This window comes from Mercenaria mercenaria, chromosome 7, assembly GCF_021730395.1.
Source record: "Mercenaria mercenaria strain notata chromosome 7, MADL_Memer_1, whole genome shotgun sequence".
NCBI lineage: Eukaryota > Metazoa > Mollusca > Bivalvia > Venerida > Veneridae > Mercenaria > Mercenaria mercenaria.
The window spans coordinates 45,865,891-45,885,268 of NC_069367.1; the positions used below are offsets into that span (position 1 = coordinate 45,865,891).

At 35.5% G+C, this 19,378-nt stretch overlaps 1 protein-coding gene across 14 annotated transcripts in view; it reads left to right on the top strand.

The window, feature by feature from the left end:
• Positions 1-19,378, top strand: part of LOC123556063 (unconventional myosin-XVI-like) — a 150,462-nt gene that overhangs the window by 36,767 nt on the left and 94,317 nt on the right. For 13 of the 14 annotated variants that reach the window (XR_008371733.1, XR_008371734.1, XM_053548323.1 and 10 more), the window contains exons 10-22: positions 67-155; positions 1,262-1,371; positions 3,900-4,010; positions 4,710-4,775; positions 5,308-5,535; positions 7,777-7,891; positions 9,714-9,861; positions 11,405-11,507; positions 14,735-14,852; positions 15,350-15,421; positions 17,616-17,754; positions 18,070-18,093; positions 19,151-19,220. Coding sequence is in view for 12 of the 14 variants with exons in the window: in XM_053548323.1 (XP_053404298.1) it covers positions 67-155; positions 1,262-1,371; positions 3,900-4,010; positions 4,710-4,775; positions 5,308-5,535; positions 7,777-7,891; positions 9,714-9,861; positions 11,405-11,507; positions 14,735-14,852; positions 15,350-15,421; positions 17,616-17,754; positions 18,070-18,093; positions 19,151-19,220 (1,393 nt within the window). In the remaining 2 variants the exon portion in view is untranslated. The remainder of the gene's footprint in view (positions 1-66; positions 156-1,261; positions 1,372-3,899; positions 4,011-4,709; positions 4,776-5,307; positions 5,536-7,776; positions 7,892-9,713; positions 9,862-11,404; positions 11,508-14,734; positions 14,853-15,349; positions 15,422-17,615; positions 17,755-18,069; positions 18,094-19,150; positions 19,221-19,378) is intronic. The other variant, XM_053548317.1, reaches the window with a different exon arrangement.

A 19,378-nucleotide genomic window follows, 5' to 3' on the forward strand; every position in this document is an offset into this window, starting at 1 on the left:
AAGAAAAAAGTGTAGGAACTTGCCTTGATAATGTTTAAGAATATTTAAATGTTCTTTGTTTTTCAGTCGAACAAAACATGTGACAATATCAAAGGAAGATGAGTTACAAGAAGCCAAACAGATGTATGAACACATAGCAGAATTCAGCAGTGGAGGTATTAACTTTTATATCTACTTCACTTAGCATTTTATTGTCAAGATACTACAGTTTTACTTGTGTAACAAAATGTCACATTTATGAACAGGTGTTCTTTTACATGACAGGTAGGCTTAGTAAAGGTGTTTATAATATCCATCTGTAGTAACTGCCTATGCCCACTAATTGCAGGCCAGTGTTGGATAATAAATGAATTTCTTCTTTCATTAATGTACATAAATATATGAAATGTATATCTTGATGTTGAGAAATAATGAAAGAAACAACAAGTGTATTTTTTATGTAAATAAACTTGTGTTTTAATAGCGGTCCTACAATAGAATGTTGTATTAGCCTGAAGCTGCAGTTAGTTTAACCAGATTTAATAATCCGGATGAAGATCATCTTATGACAGAAACCAGTAGATTGATGAAAACTTAGTCTAGTTTTCCAAGTGTGCTTGTGTTGTCTCTCTCTTCCATATTTAAAACAGATGTAGTAATAATGAAAAGGTACTATTACGCAACTTTTAAACATGGGAGTCAGACAAAAACCAAAACTTAGCAAGTTGCAGATTTCATGATAAATACATAGTTTTGAAATGTTATGCAAGTTCTCTTGAGCCACATTAATGATTTCTTTGAAGTAAAAAATTGAAATATTTCTATAAGACTTCTATTCCATTTTAATATGGAGGTGCTTACATATATTGTTTGTACAGTAATTATACACATCTTTGCCTTTATTTAACAACAATTTGATAAGAATTCCTGATAGTAATAATTCATCCTCTGCATTTAAGTGTAGCTCCATTCCAGTGAAAAATATCAACTTTATTTCATACTTTTGTTTCCATATACGGGATATCATTGTATATTTCGCTGGCAATGAAATTTCGCGCAAACGGAAAAGGACTGTTTCGCGCGACTTTTAATTCCACGCATTTTCAATTCATATATGCAAAAGTAAATTAAAAAATAATAATAGCTGGTCTTAAATTCGCGGCATCGTTTCCTAGCGCGAAAAACGCAAAATTTCGTCCTACGCGAATAAAAATGATTTCACAGTAGTGTTTTTCAGTTTGGAACATGTCTTGGAATAGTATTGTTCCTATTTATTTTAAAGATGTAAGTGCAACTGCTGCTACTGCTGAGGCTGTTGAGAAAGATGATAACAAAGATGATGAAGGTGACTATGTTTCCATGGCAATCTGGAAATCAGCTAGTAAAGAACAGGTACGAGGAATAAAAAAATCAAATGGTACCATACAGTTTTGTTTGATGGAAATCTAAGTAAATATACTTTGATAAAGTAGAGATCTTTGACCAAACTACACAACTAGGAGTCCCCAGTTATATTCTGTGCCCAAATTTATAACTTGTGGCATCTGTAATTAAACCTAGATATTACATACTCGTTTCTATTCCCCGTTAAGTTACACTGGTACCGGAAACGTCAATATTTTTCCATACACTGACGCCTGAATTTCATATTGGGTGTGTGACGTGTTATTGCACTATTTTAGTCCCCTACTGGTTGAAAACCAGTTTCGGGGACTATAGGAATGCACTTTTCCGTCATTCCGTCCGTCCGTCCGTCCGTCCGTCTGTCCGTCCGTCCGTCCGTCCGTCTGCAATTTCGTGTCCGGTCCATAACTCTGCCATCCATGAAGGGATTTTAATATTACTTGGCACAAATGTTCCCCATGATGAGACGACGTGTCATGCGCAAAACCCGGACCCCTAGCTCAAAGGTCAAGGTCACAATTGGAGGTCATAGGTCAACAGGGCTTTTTTCCTGTCCGGTCCACAACTCTCCCATCCTTGAAGGGATTTTAGTATTACTTGGCACAAATGTTCCCCATGATGAGATGATGTGTCATGCGCAAATCCCGGACCCCTAGCTCAAAGGTCAAGGTCACAATTGGAGGTCAGAGGTCAACAGGGCTTTTTTCCTGTCCGGTCCATAACTCTCCCATCCATGAAGAGATTTTAATATTACTTGGCACAAATGTTCCCCATGAGGAGACGATGTGTCATGCGCAAAACCTGGACCCCTAGCTTAAAGGTCAAGGTCACAATTGGAGGTCAAAGGTCAACAAGGCTTTTTTCCTGTCCGGTCCATGACTTTCCCATCTATGAAGGGATTTTAATATTACTTGGCACAAATGTACCTCATAATAAGACGATGTGTCGTGCACAACTTTCAGACCCCTAGCTCAAAGGTCAAGGTCACACTTAGCAGTCAAATGTTAACATAGCATGAACAGGGTCTGTTTCCTGTCCGGTCCTGACATTCATTAAGGAATTTTAATATCACTTCGCACAAGTGTTCCCCATGATGAGACGACGTGTCATGCGCAAATCCCAGACCCCTAGCTCAAAGGTCAAGGTCACAATTGGGGGTCAAAGGTCAACAGAGTTTTTTTCCTGTCCCGTCCATAACTCTGCCATCCATGAAGGGATTTTAATATTACTTGGCACAAATGTTCCCCATGATGAGACAACATGTCATGCGCAAAGCCCAGACCCTTAGCTCAATGGTCAAGATCACAATTGGAAGTCAAAGGTCAATAAGGTTTTTTCCCTGTCCGATCCAGAACTCTGTCATCCATCAAGGGATTACAATATTACTTGGCATAAATGTTTCCCATGATGAGACGACGTGTCATGCGCAACACCCAATACCCTAGCTTAAATGTCAAGGTCACACTTTGAGATCAAAGGTCAAGAGGATTTTTTTCCTGTCCGGTCTATAACTTTGTCATGCAAAGCAGGATTTAGATATCAGTTGGCACAAATATTCCCCTGGATGAGACAACATGTCGTGCGCAAGAACCAGGTCCCTAGGTCTAAGGTCAAGGTCATATTTAGAGGTCAAAGGTCAAATTCAAGAATGACTTTGTACGGAACATTTCTTCTTCATGCATGGAGGGATTTTGGTGTAACTTGGACCAAATGTTCACCACCATGAGGCACCCTTGTTTTTAGAATTACGTCCCTTTGTTTTACTATAAATAGATTTTATTGTAACTTTTTTATTAATGGCGGTAGAGAAAAATCGAGACCACTTTTCTGTGGTACAGCATGCATGTTACATCCAATTTTTAGGTGTATTTTGACCTATCTCTACCTGGTAAAGAGTTTCTTGTGGACTTATATTATATAGATTTTTTTTTTTTTTTTTTTTTTTTTTTTTTTTAAAGATTAATTTCCCTTTGTTGTTACTATAAATAACTTACATGATAACATTTTTTTAATCAGCCAAAAAAATTCAATATGAAAACAACTGTAGGTTTTTATATATATAAATTTTAATCCAAGTGTTTTGTTATAACATATTGTATATATAGTACAATATTGTTTATACATCATTGACAGATATCAGTTCATTATGTTATACTGCAGTAGAGAAAATTAGGTGCCTTCCAGTAGGGGACTTTGTATTGCATGGCAATACTTCATTCACTTGTTTTTATCTAGTTCAGTATTGTCAATCCTATTCAGGCTATTGAACTAATTCATAATATTTACGTTATATTTATACATGTAGATGAGTATGTAATAAAAAGGTTATTATCTTTGCATCGGAAAATATGCACTCGTTCTTCAGCGGAAGAATATTGCGCTCCTAAAGTCAAGCAATATTTCCGCTGAAGAACTCGTGCGTATTTCCCGATACAAAGCTAATAACCTATAAATACACACTCTCACTAACACTGATGATGATTGTATTGTACTTGTTAAGTTGTTTTATGTTACAGGGAGATCTCGTTCCATGTATGGATGGCGATAACTTAGTGACAGTGACTCTGGTCAAAGATGATTCAATACTAACTGAAATACAGAGAAGATACAACAGCAAACAGATATATGTAAGCCTTAATAAATGAGCCGCGCCATGAGAAAACCAACATAGTGGGTTTGCGACCAGCATGGATTCAGACCAGCCTGCGCATCCCCGCAGTCTGATCAGGATCCATGCTGTTTGCTAATGGTTTCGCTAATTGCAGTAGGCTTTAAAAGCGAACAGCATGGATCCTGACCAGACTGCGCGGATGCGCAGGCTGGTCTGGATCCATGCTGGTCGCAAACCCATTATGTTGGTTTTCTCATGGCATGGCTCAAATAATTTATTCGAAAATTATACTGACTGCTGTGAAACCAATTTAATATGGTTTCTGCCAAAAGATAAATTTTTAGCATTTAAATTTTAAAAGATATAAAAAGTAAGAATTGTATTGTTCTTTATGATTGAATTTCATAATTTTTTTATGACAGTAAAACAAATAATCAGCAAACACAGTTCATTTTATTGTTAGGTCATCAATGGTCATGTGGTGTTTGGCCTTCAGTAGTCAAGTGGTTAAGGATGCTGATATCACTTGATCCTCAGTACTGAATGTTCAAACGCCACTTGGGTGTACAGTTCCTTCATGTAAAGTAGCTATCCAGCTGGCTTGCAGAATGCCGATGGTTTTACGGAGGTGCCAAGCTCTTCCTGAGGAGGACCTGAAGCCCTCAAAACATAACAAAACAAACAAGATAATATTATACATTTATATTATTTTCAGACACTAATTGGGGATGTACTTGTTGCTGTGAATCCATTCCAGACCTTGCCATGCTATGCCAAAGATGTAAGAATTTATCGAGATTTTTCTTTATACACTGAAGCTACATGTAGTGTCACACTTGTATTGATGGCTCAAGTGCACAGGCTTGTTCAAGCAAGTCATGTGGTCACCAGCCATTGTCCTTATTTTTTCCTGCAGTTGTATTGCTTGACACCATTGATAATTTGAGCATTGAGTTAATCTTTTGGTGTCCTTGAGGGATCAGTGTTTAACTGCCTGATTAAACCCTTTTTGCTCAAATGCTTGAAATCCTTTGTGTATATTTTACTGTTGTTATTTCTTTGAATTTGAAAAGTTAATTCAATATGAGAAGAATTTTTATGTTTGTTTTATTAAGGCCAAAAGTTATGATCTTTTTAATTTTAATCTGTGGTAACTTTAAATGTAGACGATTGTATGTTGTTTAAAAGGCAGATAGTTGTATACTGTTTAAAAGGCAGATAGATATATACTGTTTAAAAGGCAGATAGATATATACTGTTTGGTACCTTTTAATGTAACATTGCTGAAGCAGTTTTTATGCCATTTGTTTCAGATATCATTACAGTACCATACTGCCACTTTAGAAACCAAATTGCCTCCACATATATACCACATTGCTGAGAAATCATACAAACGACTTTTGTACAATAAGAAATCACAGTGTCATGTGATATCGGGAGAGAGTGGTGCAGGCAAATCTGAATCATGTAAATACATTATACAGCATCTCTTACGTGTTGCTGGTAGTGAAGAAACAAATTTAAACTCAAAAGTTAATCAGGTATGTTGTTGTTTGTGTTTTAGACCATAGCTAGGGGCTAAAGGTTGAAAAATGTGAAAGCTGGTTGTACATGTTATAAAACCCTGCATCTGATTGTTTGATTAATAAATACATTGTTTACATAGACCTGGTAAAGTCATGGAAAACAATCTTTTTTGGGGAAAATCATGGAATTTGAATAATGGACAATACCAAATTTGACTTGGAAAAGTCAGAAAATTTCTCAGTAATAGCCTTAAATTTTAGTATGTTTCTTGAAAATATAAAAAAAAATGAAAATGTCAAAAATAAGCACAAAACTAAACTTATTTTTAATTGATTGAAAGCCTATACAATCATAAATGTGTTAAGAAATAGGATGTTTAAGCATTTTGGTCTTGGCTAATATTTGAATGACACACAGTTTTGCACCGTTTCTGATAACAGACGCATTCGTTTTTAGCTCACCTGTCACATAGTGACAAGGTGAGCTTTTGTGATCACCCTTCGTCCGTCGTCAGTCCGTGCGTCAACAATTTCTTGTCTGCATGATAGTGGTTTCATTATGATTTTATTTTAACCAAACTTGCACACAACTTGTATTACCATAAGATCTCGGTTCCTTTCTTGAACTGGCCAGATCCCATAATGGGTTCCAGAGTTATGGCCCCTGAAAGGGCCAAAATTAGCTATTTTGACCTTGTCTGCACAATAGCAGCTTTATTTATGATTTGATTTTTACCAAACTTGCACACAACTTGTATCACCATAAAATCTTGGTTCCTTTTTTGAACTGGCCAGATTCCATAATGGGTTCCAGAGTTATGGCCCCTGAAAGGGCCAGAATTAGCTATTTTGACCTTGTCTGCACAATAGCAGCTTCATTTATGATTTGATTTTAACCAAACTTGCACACAACTTGTATCACCATAAGATCTTGGTTCCTTTCTTGAACTTATGAGATTCCATTATGGGTTCCAGAGTTATGGCCCCTGAAAGGGCCAGAATTAGCTATTTTGACCTTGTCTGCACAATAACAGCTTCATTTATAACTTGAATTTAATCAAACTTGCACAAAACTTGTGTCACCATAAGATCTTGATTCCTTAGTTGAACCGGCCAGATCCCATAATGGGTTCCAAAGTTATGGCCCCTGAAAGGGCCGGAATTAGCTATTTTGACCTTGTCTGCACAATAGCAGCTTCATTTATGATTTGATTCTAACCAAACTTGCACACAACTTGTATCACCACAAGATCTTGGTTCCTTTCTTGAACTGGCCAGATTTCTTCATGGGTTCCAGAGTTATGGCCCCTTAAAGGTCCAAAATTGGCTATTTTGGTTTTTGCAGGCATATAGAGACTTCATTTATGGTTTTATTTAATACAAACTTCCAAAATAACTTCAACAACAATGATTCTTGGATTCCATGACAAATCAGATCCAAGCGTAGGTTCAGAGTTATTTTATATCTGATTACCTCCCCTGATTGTAATCAAAATGGATTTATATCAGTAAGTACTTATAGGACTTATTTGAAATTTCATTATTGTCATTAGTTGGACTGAGCCAATCAGGGTAGATAACTATGGACTGGTTTTATGTCAAATTACCTCCCTTTATTTCAAATTAAAATGGGTATATCTACGTAACTAATGAAGATACTGATCTGAAATTTCATTTATGTCAAAAGATTTATTCGGCAGATCCTTCTTTTGTTCACTTACAATAAAAATAATTTTCAATTACTTCCCTTTTACGTTACTATAAATAGCTTATTTTTAGTAACTTTTTTGTTATTGGCCGTAGGGAAAAACCGAGACCACTTTTCTGTGGTACAACATGGATGATACCTCCAATTTTTAGGTGTTTTTTGACATATCTGTACCTTGTAAGAATTTCTTTTTCTTTTTGGTTAAATTTCTTCCCTTTATTGTTACTGTCCTTTGGACTTAGATATTTTTTCTGAGGACCTTCTTGTCCTCAAGTGCAATGATAACAGGTGAGCGATATAGGGCCATCATGGCCCTCTTGTTTCAGCCTTTGTTGGCATGTAAAATGTTATTGTTAACTAAAAAATGTGTTGAGGAAAAATCATGGAATTCCATCAGCTAAAATGTAAACCAAGAAATCTGGAGAGATTGATATATGACATAAAAAAGCATATGAATGATACCATTTTCAGCAAATTGTTTTCAGAGGCTTAAGTTGTAATGTTAGATGTGTTTTAACAGCTTAGAAGTCATGTTACATTTTTTGCAGGTGAATCCATTGCTGGAAGCATTTGGTAACGCTGTGACGGTGATGAACAACAATTCCAGTAGATTTGGCAAGTACGTGGAACTAAATTTTACAAAGGAGGGAAAAGTTTGTGGAGGTAAGCTTGCTGTTGTACACAAATGTTTTTGACTGGCATAGATAATCCTGTATATCTGTTTTGGAGAAAAATTATTTTCAGTTATTTAGAATACTGGATACTGAAAATGCTGGATGTGCTATCCAATCGAAAACCTGCTAAATTGTCTTATGAAAAATTTGCATAAAATCTTTAGAACAGTTTTTTTTTTGTACTTCTAATACATCGTATTTTTTTTTTAGTTTTAGACAGGCATCTGATAACTAAACAGGGGAAAAAATGGTATTAAAGTTGAAAACAATAATTATATCACAAAAATAAATCAATTTTCATTGTAGTTACTGAAATATTTCTACATGCAAAATCTGTGAAGACCTCATAAAAAGACATTCATATTTTGATTAAAAACTGTCATATCATCATGTATATTTCATGTATTTTATTTTTACAATTTTGTCATTAATTTTGAAATTGTTATATATATGCAGTATTGAAGAAACTTGAAACCTGAATTTTGTTATGAAAAGTGTAATCAGTATTGCTATTTCTAGTTAGTATGTGTTCAAGAAATAGTTTGGATCCTTAATTTTTTTAACCTGAATAAAGGTTTTTTGTCTCATGAAAAATGTTATCATTTGGGGTTTTGAATGCCAGCTGATGATATGTTAAACTTCATTCTGAAAGAAACTGGTTAAGTATTCATGGACAGAAGCTTGCAAAAATAAACTGGTTATCACTGAAATCGAATACTGACTTCACTCTTTATTACTGGCATGCAAGTAGTCCCCAGACAGAAATCGCATATATTTCGTCCTCGAACGCTTAAACAATATCAAAAATAAAAACGATTAACATATATAAATACCTTAGCTCTGGTATTACCAGTTCAGGGGTTTTCCTGTGAAATGACGTCACGTTCGCGAGGAGTAAGCGAGGCCCGAAAAGGGGTCTGTAGAACGTCAAATTTTAACATGCTCGATAGTAATGCCCGGACACCATTTTGTCTTGAATATATTTATTGGGAACTGCCCATATGAGCTGGAATTATGAAAAAGACAAATGATATTTTATATAACTGTAAAAAGATCGAACGTTTGAGTCAAATTTATTTGTCCCAGCCACACGGAAAATTGCGACAACAAAAATAGAATAATCATGCTTAAATCACTTGCAATAACTGACTAATCGAACAAATTATGAAATATTTTGGCATATTAGTATTGTTGTCACAAAGAAAATAAGGTTTTTTTGTTGAACGTGTATGTATCGTCTGCTAGTCGTGAAGTAAAGACATGTAGCCTTAATTTTAAATCCCTCTAGACGGGCCTTTCTTGCGCATGCGCAATAAAAACGGAAGCCCCGCCGATGAAAATGTAAACAAGTAACCATGCGGAAGGATTTCCACGATTATTATATTCATATGATTACCTGTGAAAAAATAAACTTGATAAACTTCTCCAAAACAAACGTCTGTATGATTAGGCACAAAAATATGTAGACAAATCGCGAAATTAGAGCGTTGCGGGAGTGTGTCCGGTGACTACTGCTGTCCGGGGACTACTTGCATGCCAGTAATACTCTAAGTTTCTTTTACAAATTTTATTATATACATGTATACCATTTGTATTTAATTCAAAAGCATTTATAGTTTTAAATACTTTTTTTGCTATACATACCAATTTTAATTTTAAGATTTTAATCTGTAGAAAGGTCATTGATTAAGGGAAGTTTTGTTTATAAGCTGTTTGCTGAAAATTTGAAGAATTTATGTAATGATATAAGGTATTACTTAATTAATACAGATAACATTGAAAATTCTGAGATTTCATTTGTTTTATTTCAGCAAAGATCTCGGAGTATTTACTGGAGAAGTCCAGAATAGTACTTCAAGGTAAAGGGGAGCAGAATTTCCACATTTTCTACTGGATGATGGCAGGCTTGTCACACGAAGAGATCAGTCTTTACAAACTAGAGAAAATGAATCAATTCAGGTAAATTTTAGGGACACAAATATGGGTTTTATTTTATTTGTCTCTATGTGAGTTTAAAGGCTTCATAATGTTGTCTAGAATTTCATATTCTAATAAATAAATCAATACAAACAGACATGGTCAACTGCCAGCTGTTACTATTTCATTATCAATCCTGGTTAAAATTTTGCATGCAAGTACATATGGCTATCATATAAAGACAGATAGCTTTGAAACTTATTTTTTCTTTTTCTAGGTCAATTGCCAACCTTACTTGGTCAAGTCCCATAGCTCTGACATGTATTTTGGCCAAACTATGCCCCCTTTTGGACTTAGAAAATCCTGGTTACAGTTTTACATGCAAATTACTATCTCCAAAACTAATGCAGATATTGAATTGATACTTCACATGTGTCTTAGGGGTTATAAAACTAGTTGATTGCATCAACCCATAACTCTGACATGTATTTTGGGCAAATTATGTCCCCTTTTGGACTTAGAAAATCCTGGTTAAAGTTTTGCGTGCAAGTACATGTGGCTATCATTTAAAGGCATATAGCTTTTAAACTTATTTTTTCTTTTTCTAGATCAATTACCAACCTCACTGGGTCAAGTACCATAACTCTGATGTGTATTTTGGGCAAATTATGCCCCCTTTTGGACTTAGAAAATTCTAGTTAAAGTTTTGTGTGCAAGTTACTATCTCTAAAACAAATGCAGGTATTAAATTGAAACTTCACATGCGTCTTCGCGGTTATAAAACTAGTTGATTGCATCAAGTCCCATAACTCTGACATGCATTTTTGCCAAATTATGTCCCCTTTTGAACTGTAGTATGCAAGTTACTATCTCCAAAATTATGCAGATACTGGATTGAAACTCTGTACATAGTTTAACATTTCGAGGGTTCAGCGCAATAAGGGCGTATCTACATATAGTTATTATATGTAGATACGCCCTTATTGCGTTGAACCCTCGATTTAGGATAATATTCCTGCTTCTAGGACATTGATTTGAATAGTCAAACATTACAGACAGCTCTTGTTAAAGTTCCTGTTTATCTTGACTAAATGATTTCTTGTCTCCTTGTTGGCAATTACAATGGTTTTTTTTTTTTACCCTTATCAAATTTGCATAGCAATGTGGGGAAGTTGGCAGTTACTTGCAGAGAACAGAATCCAGGAACAGTGGTTAGGTTAGCTGCCCTCCGTTACAAAATTGAAACACTATTAAAAAACAGTGTTAAACCCAACTCAAACAAAGTTTTTTCCAGTGTAATTTGTACTAAACATAACTAAACAATTAATCTCTACAAATACATGTATATAATAATTTTTCTAATGTAAACAATGAACAAATGGGAATATTGATTTCATTTCTTTTTAAACATCTCTCATAAGTGTAAAGCACCCATACAGGGGACTGTTATCTATAAGAATGTTAGTGATTTTAGTCAGTGGAGTTGTGACTCAAACTGGCAACCCATTATTTTGTAATGTGACATCTAATCACTGCACCACTCAGTCTGTTCCATCTGACTATATGTTGACTGGTTATTTTTCAGGTATTTGAAATCTAGCCTTCCAACTGACCAGTCTGCTTCAGAGAACAAAGCCAAGTTCTGGGAAGTGAAGGAATGTTTGAAATATATTGGCTTCACCTCAGCAGTACGTACAAATATTATGTCTTATAAGGAAAAAAAAAATCTAGTTGAAATTACGATATTTTTATTTAGTACATCTCTATTAGATATAGGTAGAATTGGTGTAAGATAAAAAGGTCTTGTATAGTCTCGATGAATGCACATTTATTAGTGGCATAGGAAATATTATTCAAAGTTGGACACCTCAAAGAGGTTTGTTCACAGATTTTTTGATAAAAATAAAATATAGATACACTTTGAAATTGCAGTGTTAACTTGGCCAACTTAATTTTATTCTTTGAATATCTCTTTGGTACAATAAATGTTTCTTAACACACAAGAGAGTTTTTGTTTTTTAGCTCACCTGAGCACAAAGTGCTCAGGGTGAGGTATTGTGATCGCTCACCGTCCGGCGTCCGTCCGTCCGTCCACACTTTCCTTTAAACAACATCTCCTCCTAAATCAACAGGCCAATTTTGATGAAACTTCACAGGGACGTTCCTTGGCTGGCCCCCTTTCAAAATTGTTCAAAGAATTGAATTCCATGCAGAACACTGGTTGCCAGGGCTTCGGAAATTTGCCGGTTTGTCGGTTTTGGACCGATTTTTGACTTTTCAGACCGATTCGTGAAGTGAAAAAACGAAAAAAATCGGTCCCGTAAAAATGGAGAAAAGTATAAATTTCGGCCTGATATCTCAATACACGATCACCTGCCAAGTAGGAAATTGTTGGTCGCACCTTCAGATAATCAATAAACGTGTCAATCGGTCTGATTGTCACTTTGATAATCGGTCCGTAATTAGCGTGTGACGCAATCAGTGCTCGCGCGGCACATCCTTTAATGTTTGCAGACAGCCGACTGCCGTGTATTAAACATTTTTGACTGGTTTCCTAACGTTTCTGACTGGATCCAAATCATTTCGACGGGGATCCACTTCTTTTATTTAGAATCCGACGGATGGTTTATTTCAAAAGGCTATGTTTGATCACGGTAACAAACAAATGGTCGCATTTAATCAAAGAGCTATAATTGTACATTTATTTTAATATAGGTCTTTGATTTAATGATCACAAGGAAAACCGATAAAAATAATTTTTATAATTACTTGATTTGAAAAAATTACATGATTCATTTGTTGGGGCTCCAGTTGAAACAAATGCAGAAAATCGTCTTTGCAACCCGACTGTACAAAAAAGAAAAAAATGGACGGGCAACCACGAATGATAAAGAAAACCGGAGTGGCACTGTTTATCAAATCGGTCTTTTAAAAAACGTTTCAAAATGAAATTTTGTTTACATCAGAAGAGAACATATAACTTTATAAAATGTAGTTGCTTATTGAAGTACAACGTAAGTGAAAAGAAATATCCGTGGCCAACCCGCGTGACGTTTTGGTACTATACATGCGGGAAATTCGATCTCAGCGTTCAAATAACGTACACATTCGGTCCGCGGCAGAGTATTCTTTAAATACTGAGGTTGTTTAGCAGAGAATATGTGTCGTGTAACTCACTTTGACGCATTGTATTTTAGACAAGAATGAGGAAACATCACAAGTATCTGCCGTGTATACGGTATCGAAGTCACGTGCGTTGGCTTTTAGACTAGTTACGCACACGGTGTCAATGCCTCGTATTATCTCGGAAAAACATCGAAATTTAAACAAAGTAACGATCACACATAACACTGAATAACTGTCTTCATTGTATGGTAACGCGCGGTGACTGGTAACTTAGTTTTAATGCATGACATGCTTATTTCTTTACCCTATCACGTTTTACAAAATATGTAATATTGGGAATGCGGTGGGTGGGGTAGCGCCGATGTCAGGATTTTCGTTTCGGACCGATTGAGTTATCAAAATTTCCGGAGCCCTGCTGGTTGCCATGGCAACCGAAAGGAAAAACTTTAAAAATCTTCTTCTCAAAAACCAGAAGCCTAGAGCTTAGATATTTGGTGTGAAGCATTGCCTAGTGGACCTCTACCAAGTTTGTTCAAATCATGACCCCGGGGGTCAAAATTGACCCCGCCCCAGGGGTCACTTGATTTTACATAAGAAAATCTTAAAAAATCTTCTTCTCAAAAACCAGAAGCCTCAGAGCTTAGATATTTGACTTGTAGCATTGCCTAGTGGACCTCTACTAAAAATTTTCAAATCATGACCCCGGGGTCACTTGATTTTACATAGGAAAATCTTCAAAAAATTTCTAAAAATAAACCAGAAGGCCTAGAGCTTAGATATTTCACATGTAGCATTGCCTAGTGGACCTCTACAAAATTTGTTCAAATCATGGCCCCCGGGGTCAAAATTGACCCCGCCCCAGGGGTCACTTGATTTTACATAGGAAAATATTTTAAAAATCTTCTTCTCAAAAACCAGAAGCCCTAGAGCTTAGATATTTGACATGTAGCATTGCCTAGTGGACCTCTACTAAAGTTGTTCAAATTATGACCCGGGGGTCAAAATTGACCCCGCCCTAGGGGTCACTTGACTTTACATAGGAAAATCTTCAAAAGTTTTCTAAAAATAAACCAGAAGGCCTAGAGCTTAGATATTTCACATGTAGCATTACCTAGTGGACCTCTACAAAATTTGTTCATATCATGACCCCCTGGGTCAAAATTGTCCCGGCCCCAGGGGTCACTTAATTTTACATAGGAAAATCTTCAAAATTTTTCTAAAAATAAACTAGAAGGCCTAGAGACTAGATATTTGATATGTAGCATTGCCTAGTGGACCTCTACAAAATTTGTTCAAACCTTGTCCCCCGTGGTCAAAATTGACTCCGCCCTAGGGGTCACTTGATTTTACATAGGAAAATCTTAAAAAAAAATTTCTAAAAATAAACCAGAAGGCCTAGATCTTAGATATTTGACATGTAGCATTGCCTATTAGACTTTTACAAAGTTTATTCAAATCATGACCCCTGGGGTCAAATTGACCCTGCCCCGTGGGGTTACTTGATTGTACATAGAAAAATCTTCAAAATTTTCTAAAAATAAACCAGAAGAGCTTAGATATTTGACATGTAGCATTGCCTAGTGGACCTCTACAAAATGTTTTCAAATCTTGTTTTTAAAGTTACTTAAAGAAAATTTCAACTATATTTTCTCATAATTCTTTTGATTGATTTCTATTATGATCTTTTGACCTTGAAGACTTGTCCTTAAGTGCAATGATAACAGGTGAGCGATATAGGGCCATCATGGCCCTCTTGTTTTTGCTAATGGAAGTTTTATTCTCCATACAGGATATACAGAACGTACTGAAGACATTGTCAATTGTTTTACATCTCGGGGAGATTGAGTTCCATGGTGTGGGGAACAATGAGGCAGCACAGGTGCGAAATACTGACATGTTGACTACAGGTAAGTTTTTTGCAGGTTTTTTGTAAACTTTGTTCACATTATTCTTTTAGAAATTAGGCTATAAGCTCTGATTTGGCACCTTTGAAGAGCAAACACATTTTTGTAAAGCCAGGTGTTTTCCTTCCCACTGGAAAAAAGTCATAGAAAATTGACTTTCTCAGAGCAACAACTCATGATCGGACTTGTGGTTTGTCTGCAGTCTATCAGCCAGTCCATTGTGATATGAATTTTGTAAGTACAGTATGGTCAGCAAGATAGAATCATGTGGTTTGTGAAAAGATGCAAGGCATACTCAGTTGAACAAACCCATATCAGACTTGAGATTTGCTCTTGTCCTTCTAAGAATTTTAGTGACAGATTCTTTCACCAGCAAGTCATATGACGATTAATTTAGCTGAAATATGGATGAAAGTACTGGCAAATAATTTTAGTTTGTTTGCAAAAAGATCACACAATTTTGAATTAATAACTCACTTATCACCTGTTTGCTATTTAAGTGTCAGAGATGCTGGATGTTTCTGCAGAAGAGTTGAGATCTGCCTTGGTTGCTGATTACACTGTGACTAGAGGTTAGTTTGTATATGTTTTCATATCATAAAATGGGAATTACTTGAGCTGCTAAATTCTTGTTTGATATTGTTTTGTGCTTGTTTTCTCTTTATGGCTATATGGAAAGCATTAAAAATCTTCTGTGAAACAGCTAGCTAATTTTAAAATAATGAGGTTCTTTTACAAAAATTTCTTCAAATAATTCCACTATGATTAAAAAGATGGCTGCCAGAGGGTGGGGCATGCTTTTCTTACATGGCTTTAGTGGAAACAATTATTTTGTCTGAAACTGCTGGCTTGATTTCAAAGTAATTTCTCACAAGTGTCTCTTAATTGAGCCTCTACCTAGTGCCATCAGATCATTCCACTTCATTAATAAACATGGTTCCACCCACCTGAGAGGGAATAATACCTGAAGGGGCAGCTGGAGTCTTCCATCCCCCATTTACGGCTGGAATCAATTGTGCTATTGTGACTCTAAACACACAAAAATGTCAATAAACATGGCTGCTAGAGCTAAAAATAGAAAAATCTTCAATAAACATGGCTGCTAGAGCTAAAAATAGAAAAATCTTCAATAAACATGGCTGCTAGAGCTAAAAATAGAAAAATCTTCAATAAACATGGCTGCTAGAGCTAAAAATAGAAAAATCTTGCAACAGTTTACTATGTCTCCTTAATCACCCATCCAATTTTGAAATATTTCTTGAAGGACCCTGACCCAAGACCATTAAAACTTTTCGGATCCTTCAAAAACATGGACACCAGAGCTGAATATCAGGGCTCTCGCGAGTGGGCGACTTGAGCGAAATAGGCGCTCTAGAACTTCAAACTTCGCTCAAATCTAACCTCAAAGCGAAATGCAAGTCGCCCGATTTTCTTTGATTTCCGCAGTCGCTAATTACTGTTGACAATTTGCACGGTGTCATAACGAGTGTCGAATACACAAACACACGCCGGTAGCATAATTTAAGCTCCGCCTGCTTCAGGTACTTGCGAGATTTTCCCGAGAAGTGTGAAAGCGAATCAAATTATCCGATACACCAGAGTCGATTGTGTTCAGCCAATTAGCGCCGCGTTTATGTCTTTGACACTTCGCGTTTAATTGTCATCATGTTCGAGTGCAAAAAAAACCTATGTTTTTATAAAGAAACTGCTGATTAACCATGCGATTAATTGGAATATGGTACACAATTATTTGTTATCTATGATAAAATAACGACATGTAATGTATTAACTACGTTAAATTGACTTCCGTCGATGAATTTATTTGAATATGTATTTCTAGTTTACACAGTTTACTTTCAGTTTTATTTGAGTGAGATACTGACATTCCTCGGTCACGTCGGTGAATGACTCGGTGTTAATAATAAACACTTCATACAAGATATAACCAAAATTCGGCGGGTTACATTTACAGAATCGGCTTGAATTTTGAAAACGACTTTTTTCAGAATTTTGTAACGAAACAATAACCACTGTATGGGAAATGATCTAACTAAGAAAATGAATGGTCACATGCTTTTTATCAAGAAACAAGAAAATTACATCCACCTTTCGAATCACTCAACATCATTGCGGTAGGAAAAGTCTTCCCACTTCTCCCTAAAGTCTCCCCACTTCTCCTTAAATCAGCTTGAGGGAGAAGTGACCTCCCAAAAAATTGGACCTAGCTAGACCCCTGAATATAGAAATGTCTTTAACTGACCTGTTCTTCTAAATTGCTGGTTGAAACAATTTCACAAAATGGTTTCTTATTGGCTCCTCCAAGATATGTTAAAATTATTTTAAAACATCAAAAACATGGCTGTCAGAGTAAAAATTAGAAAGAGCATCAACATCAACAGCATCTCAGAAACTGTTGGTCTGACTTTGAAATAATTTCACAGAAATGTTCCTTTGGTGACTTTATACAATGTTTGTTAACATTATTTTTTTTTTTGTATGGTTTATGTGTAGTGGGTCCTGTATGTATCTTGTCAGAGACTAATTTCAAAATAGTTTCACAGATATTTTCCTTGCATGACCCTGTGCTAATATTGTTCAACTCGGGTGAACGATATAGGGCCATCATGCCCCTCTTGTTTTGCAAGCGTATTTCTTGTTTAATGAGACTGTGTTTTGAAATTGCCATTATAACTATGCATGTTTCTATTGTAAATATTTTTGTTTGTGCATGCTAACAATTGCATGATTTGCATGTTTTGTTGTCAGGAGAGCAGATAAAGAAAGAAAGAACAGTTCAACAGGCTATAGACTGTCGTGATGCGCTTGCCAAAGCTCTCTATGCACGATTGTTTAGCTGGATTGTGAATGGCATAAACCAACTTATACAACCTGTATATGAACATGGGTAATATAAACTTTATAGAATACAGCCTTTCTATGATTATGGATAATATAAAACTTTGTAGAATACAGTCTGTCTATGAACATGGGTAATGTAAACTATATAGAATACAGCCTTTCTATGATAATGGATAGTTTAAGTCTTTGTAGAATACAGTCTGTCTATGAACATGGGTAATATAAACTATGTAGAATACAGCCTTTCTATGATAATGGATTATATAAAACTTTGTAGAATACAGTCTGTCTATGAACATGGGTAATATAAACTATATAGAATACAGCCTTTCTTGATAATGGATAATATAAAACTTTGTAGAATACAGTCTGTCTGTGAACATGGGTAATGTAAACTATATAGAATACAGCCTTTCTGATAATTGATAATATAAAATTTTGTAGAATACAGCTTGCTAATGAGCTTTGGTGATTACTATAAGCTATGTGTAATAAACAAGTTTAGAATACAACCTGTATTTTGACATGGGTATTATAAACTTTTAGAATACAGCCTTTCTGTGAACTATGGAGAAAACATTGGTAATATAGACTTGTGGAATACAGTCTGTCTGTGTACATGGATCGTATAAACTCTTTATAATGCAGTCTGTCTGTGAACTATCGCAGCCAGCAGTCTTCAAGTGCCTTGTGGCGGCTGTAAAAAGTCTCCCTATACTTGGACTCAGTCTTATATTTTCAGGTCCTTTTGGAATCATGGAGTACACTCATTTTTACTGAAATAGAATTTTGCTTAAGCTAGTGTTAGAGGGTGTGAGGGGTGTTTGCACATTCCATATTCTTTCATGAACACGCACAGTAAAACTGAGTACTGTGAAATCATTAATATTCATGGGGGACTAATTTTCGTGGATTTCGTGGTTGACTCAATCCACGAAATTTAATCCCAACGAACAAGTAAAATTCCCTTTCATTTTATATTCAAAAGTTGAAATCCACGAATTCTTATCCCCACAAAATTGCCGTTTTGACCAAAACTGCGAAATTTCATACCCATGAAATTTAATGATTTTACAGTCTGCCATTATGTTGCTTGGTTGCTTTCTATGCTTCCAAAGGAGCTTTTCACCAATTATATTAACCATGTAAACTAGCACAGATAAAATGAATATTGCAGAATAGAACTATTGATAGGTTTATACTATGAAAAATAACTTTCTTGAACTCTTACATGCTATATTTTGCATAGCATACACATTTTGAGTTTGATTGAAATCAAAAGTTTTCAGATATTATTTTTATTGTTTAATATAAGTTTTAAGCCGTTTTCAACAGTATCTCACTGATTTAGAAAAATGGCCATTTATCGTAACCAAGGGAACAGAGATGTTTTATACCTGTTTTGTAAATGATTATCACACTTGATATTGTTCTCATTTCAGAGAGGACCTGCAGCTTGGTATCCTTGACATATTTGGATTTGAAAATTTTCCTCACAATAGCTTTGAGCAGGTATGGTGTTTTAATATTATATGGCTATTAAAAATGTAACATTTTCTCCCAGGGAACTTTACTTCATGCAGGTGTGAATGTGAAAGTCAGTTGGAGGGTAATTGTTTTAGGTAGTAACAAGCCTCAGCCAATTTGTGACATGTATATTTTGTGAAGTT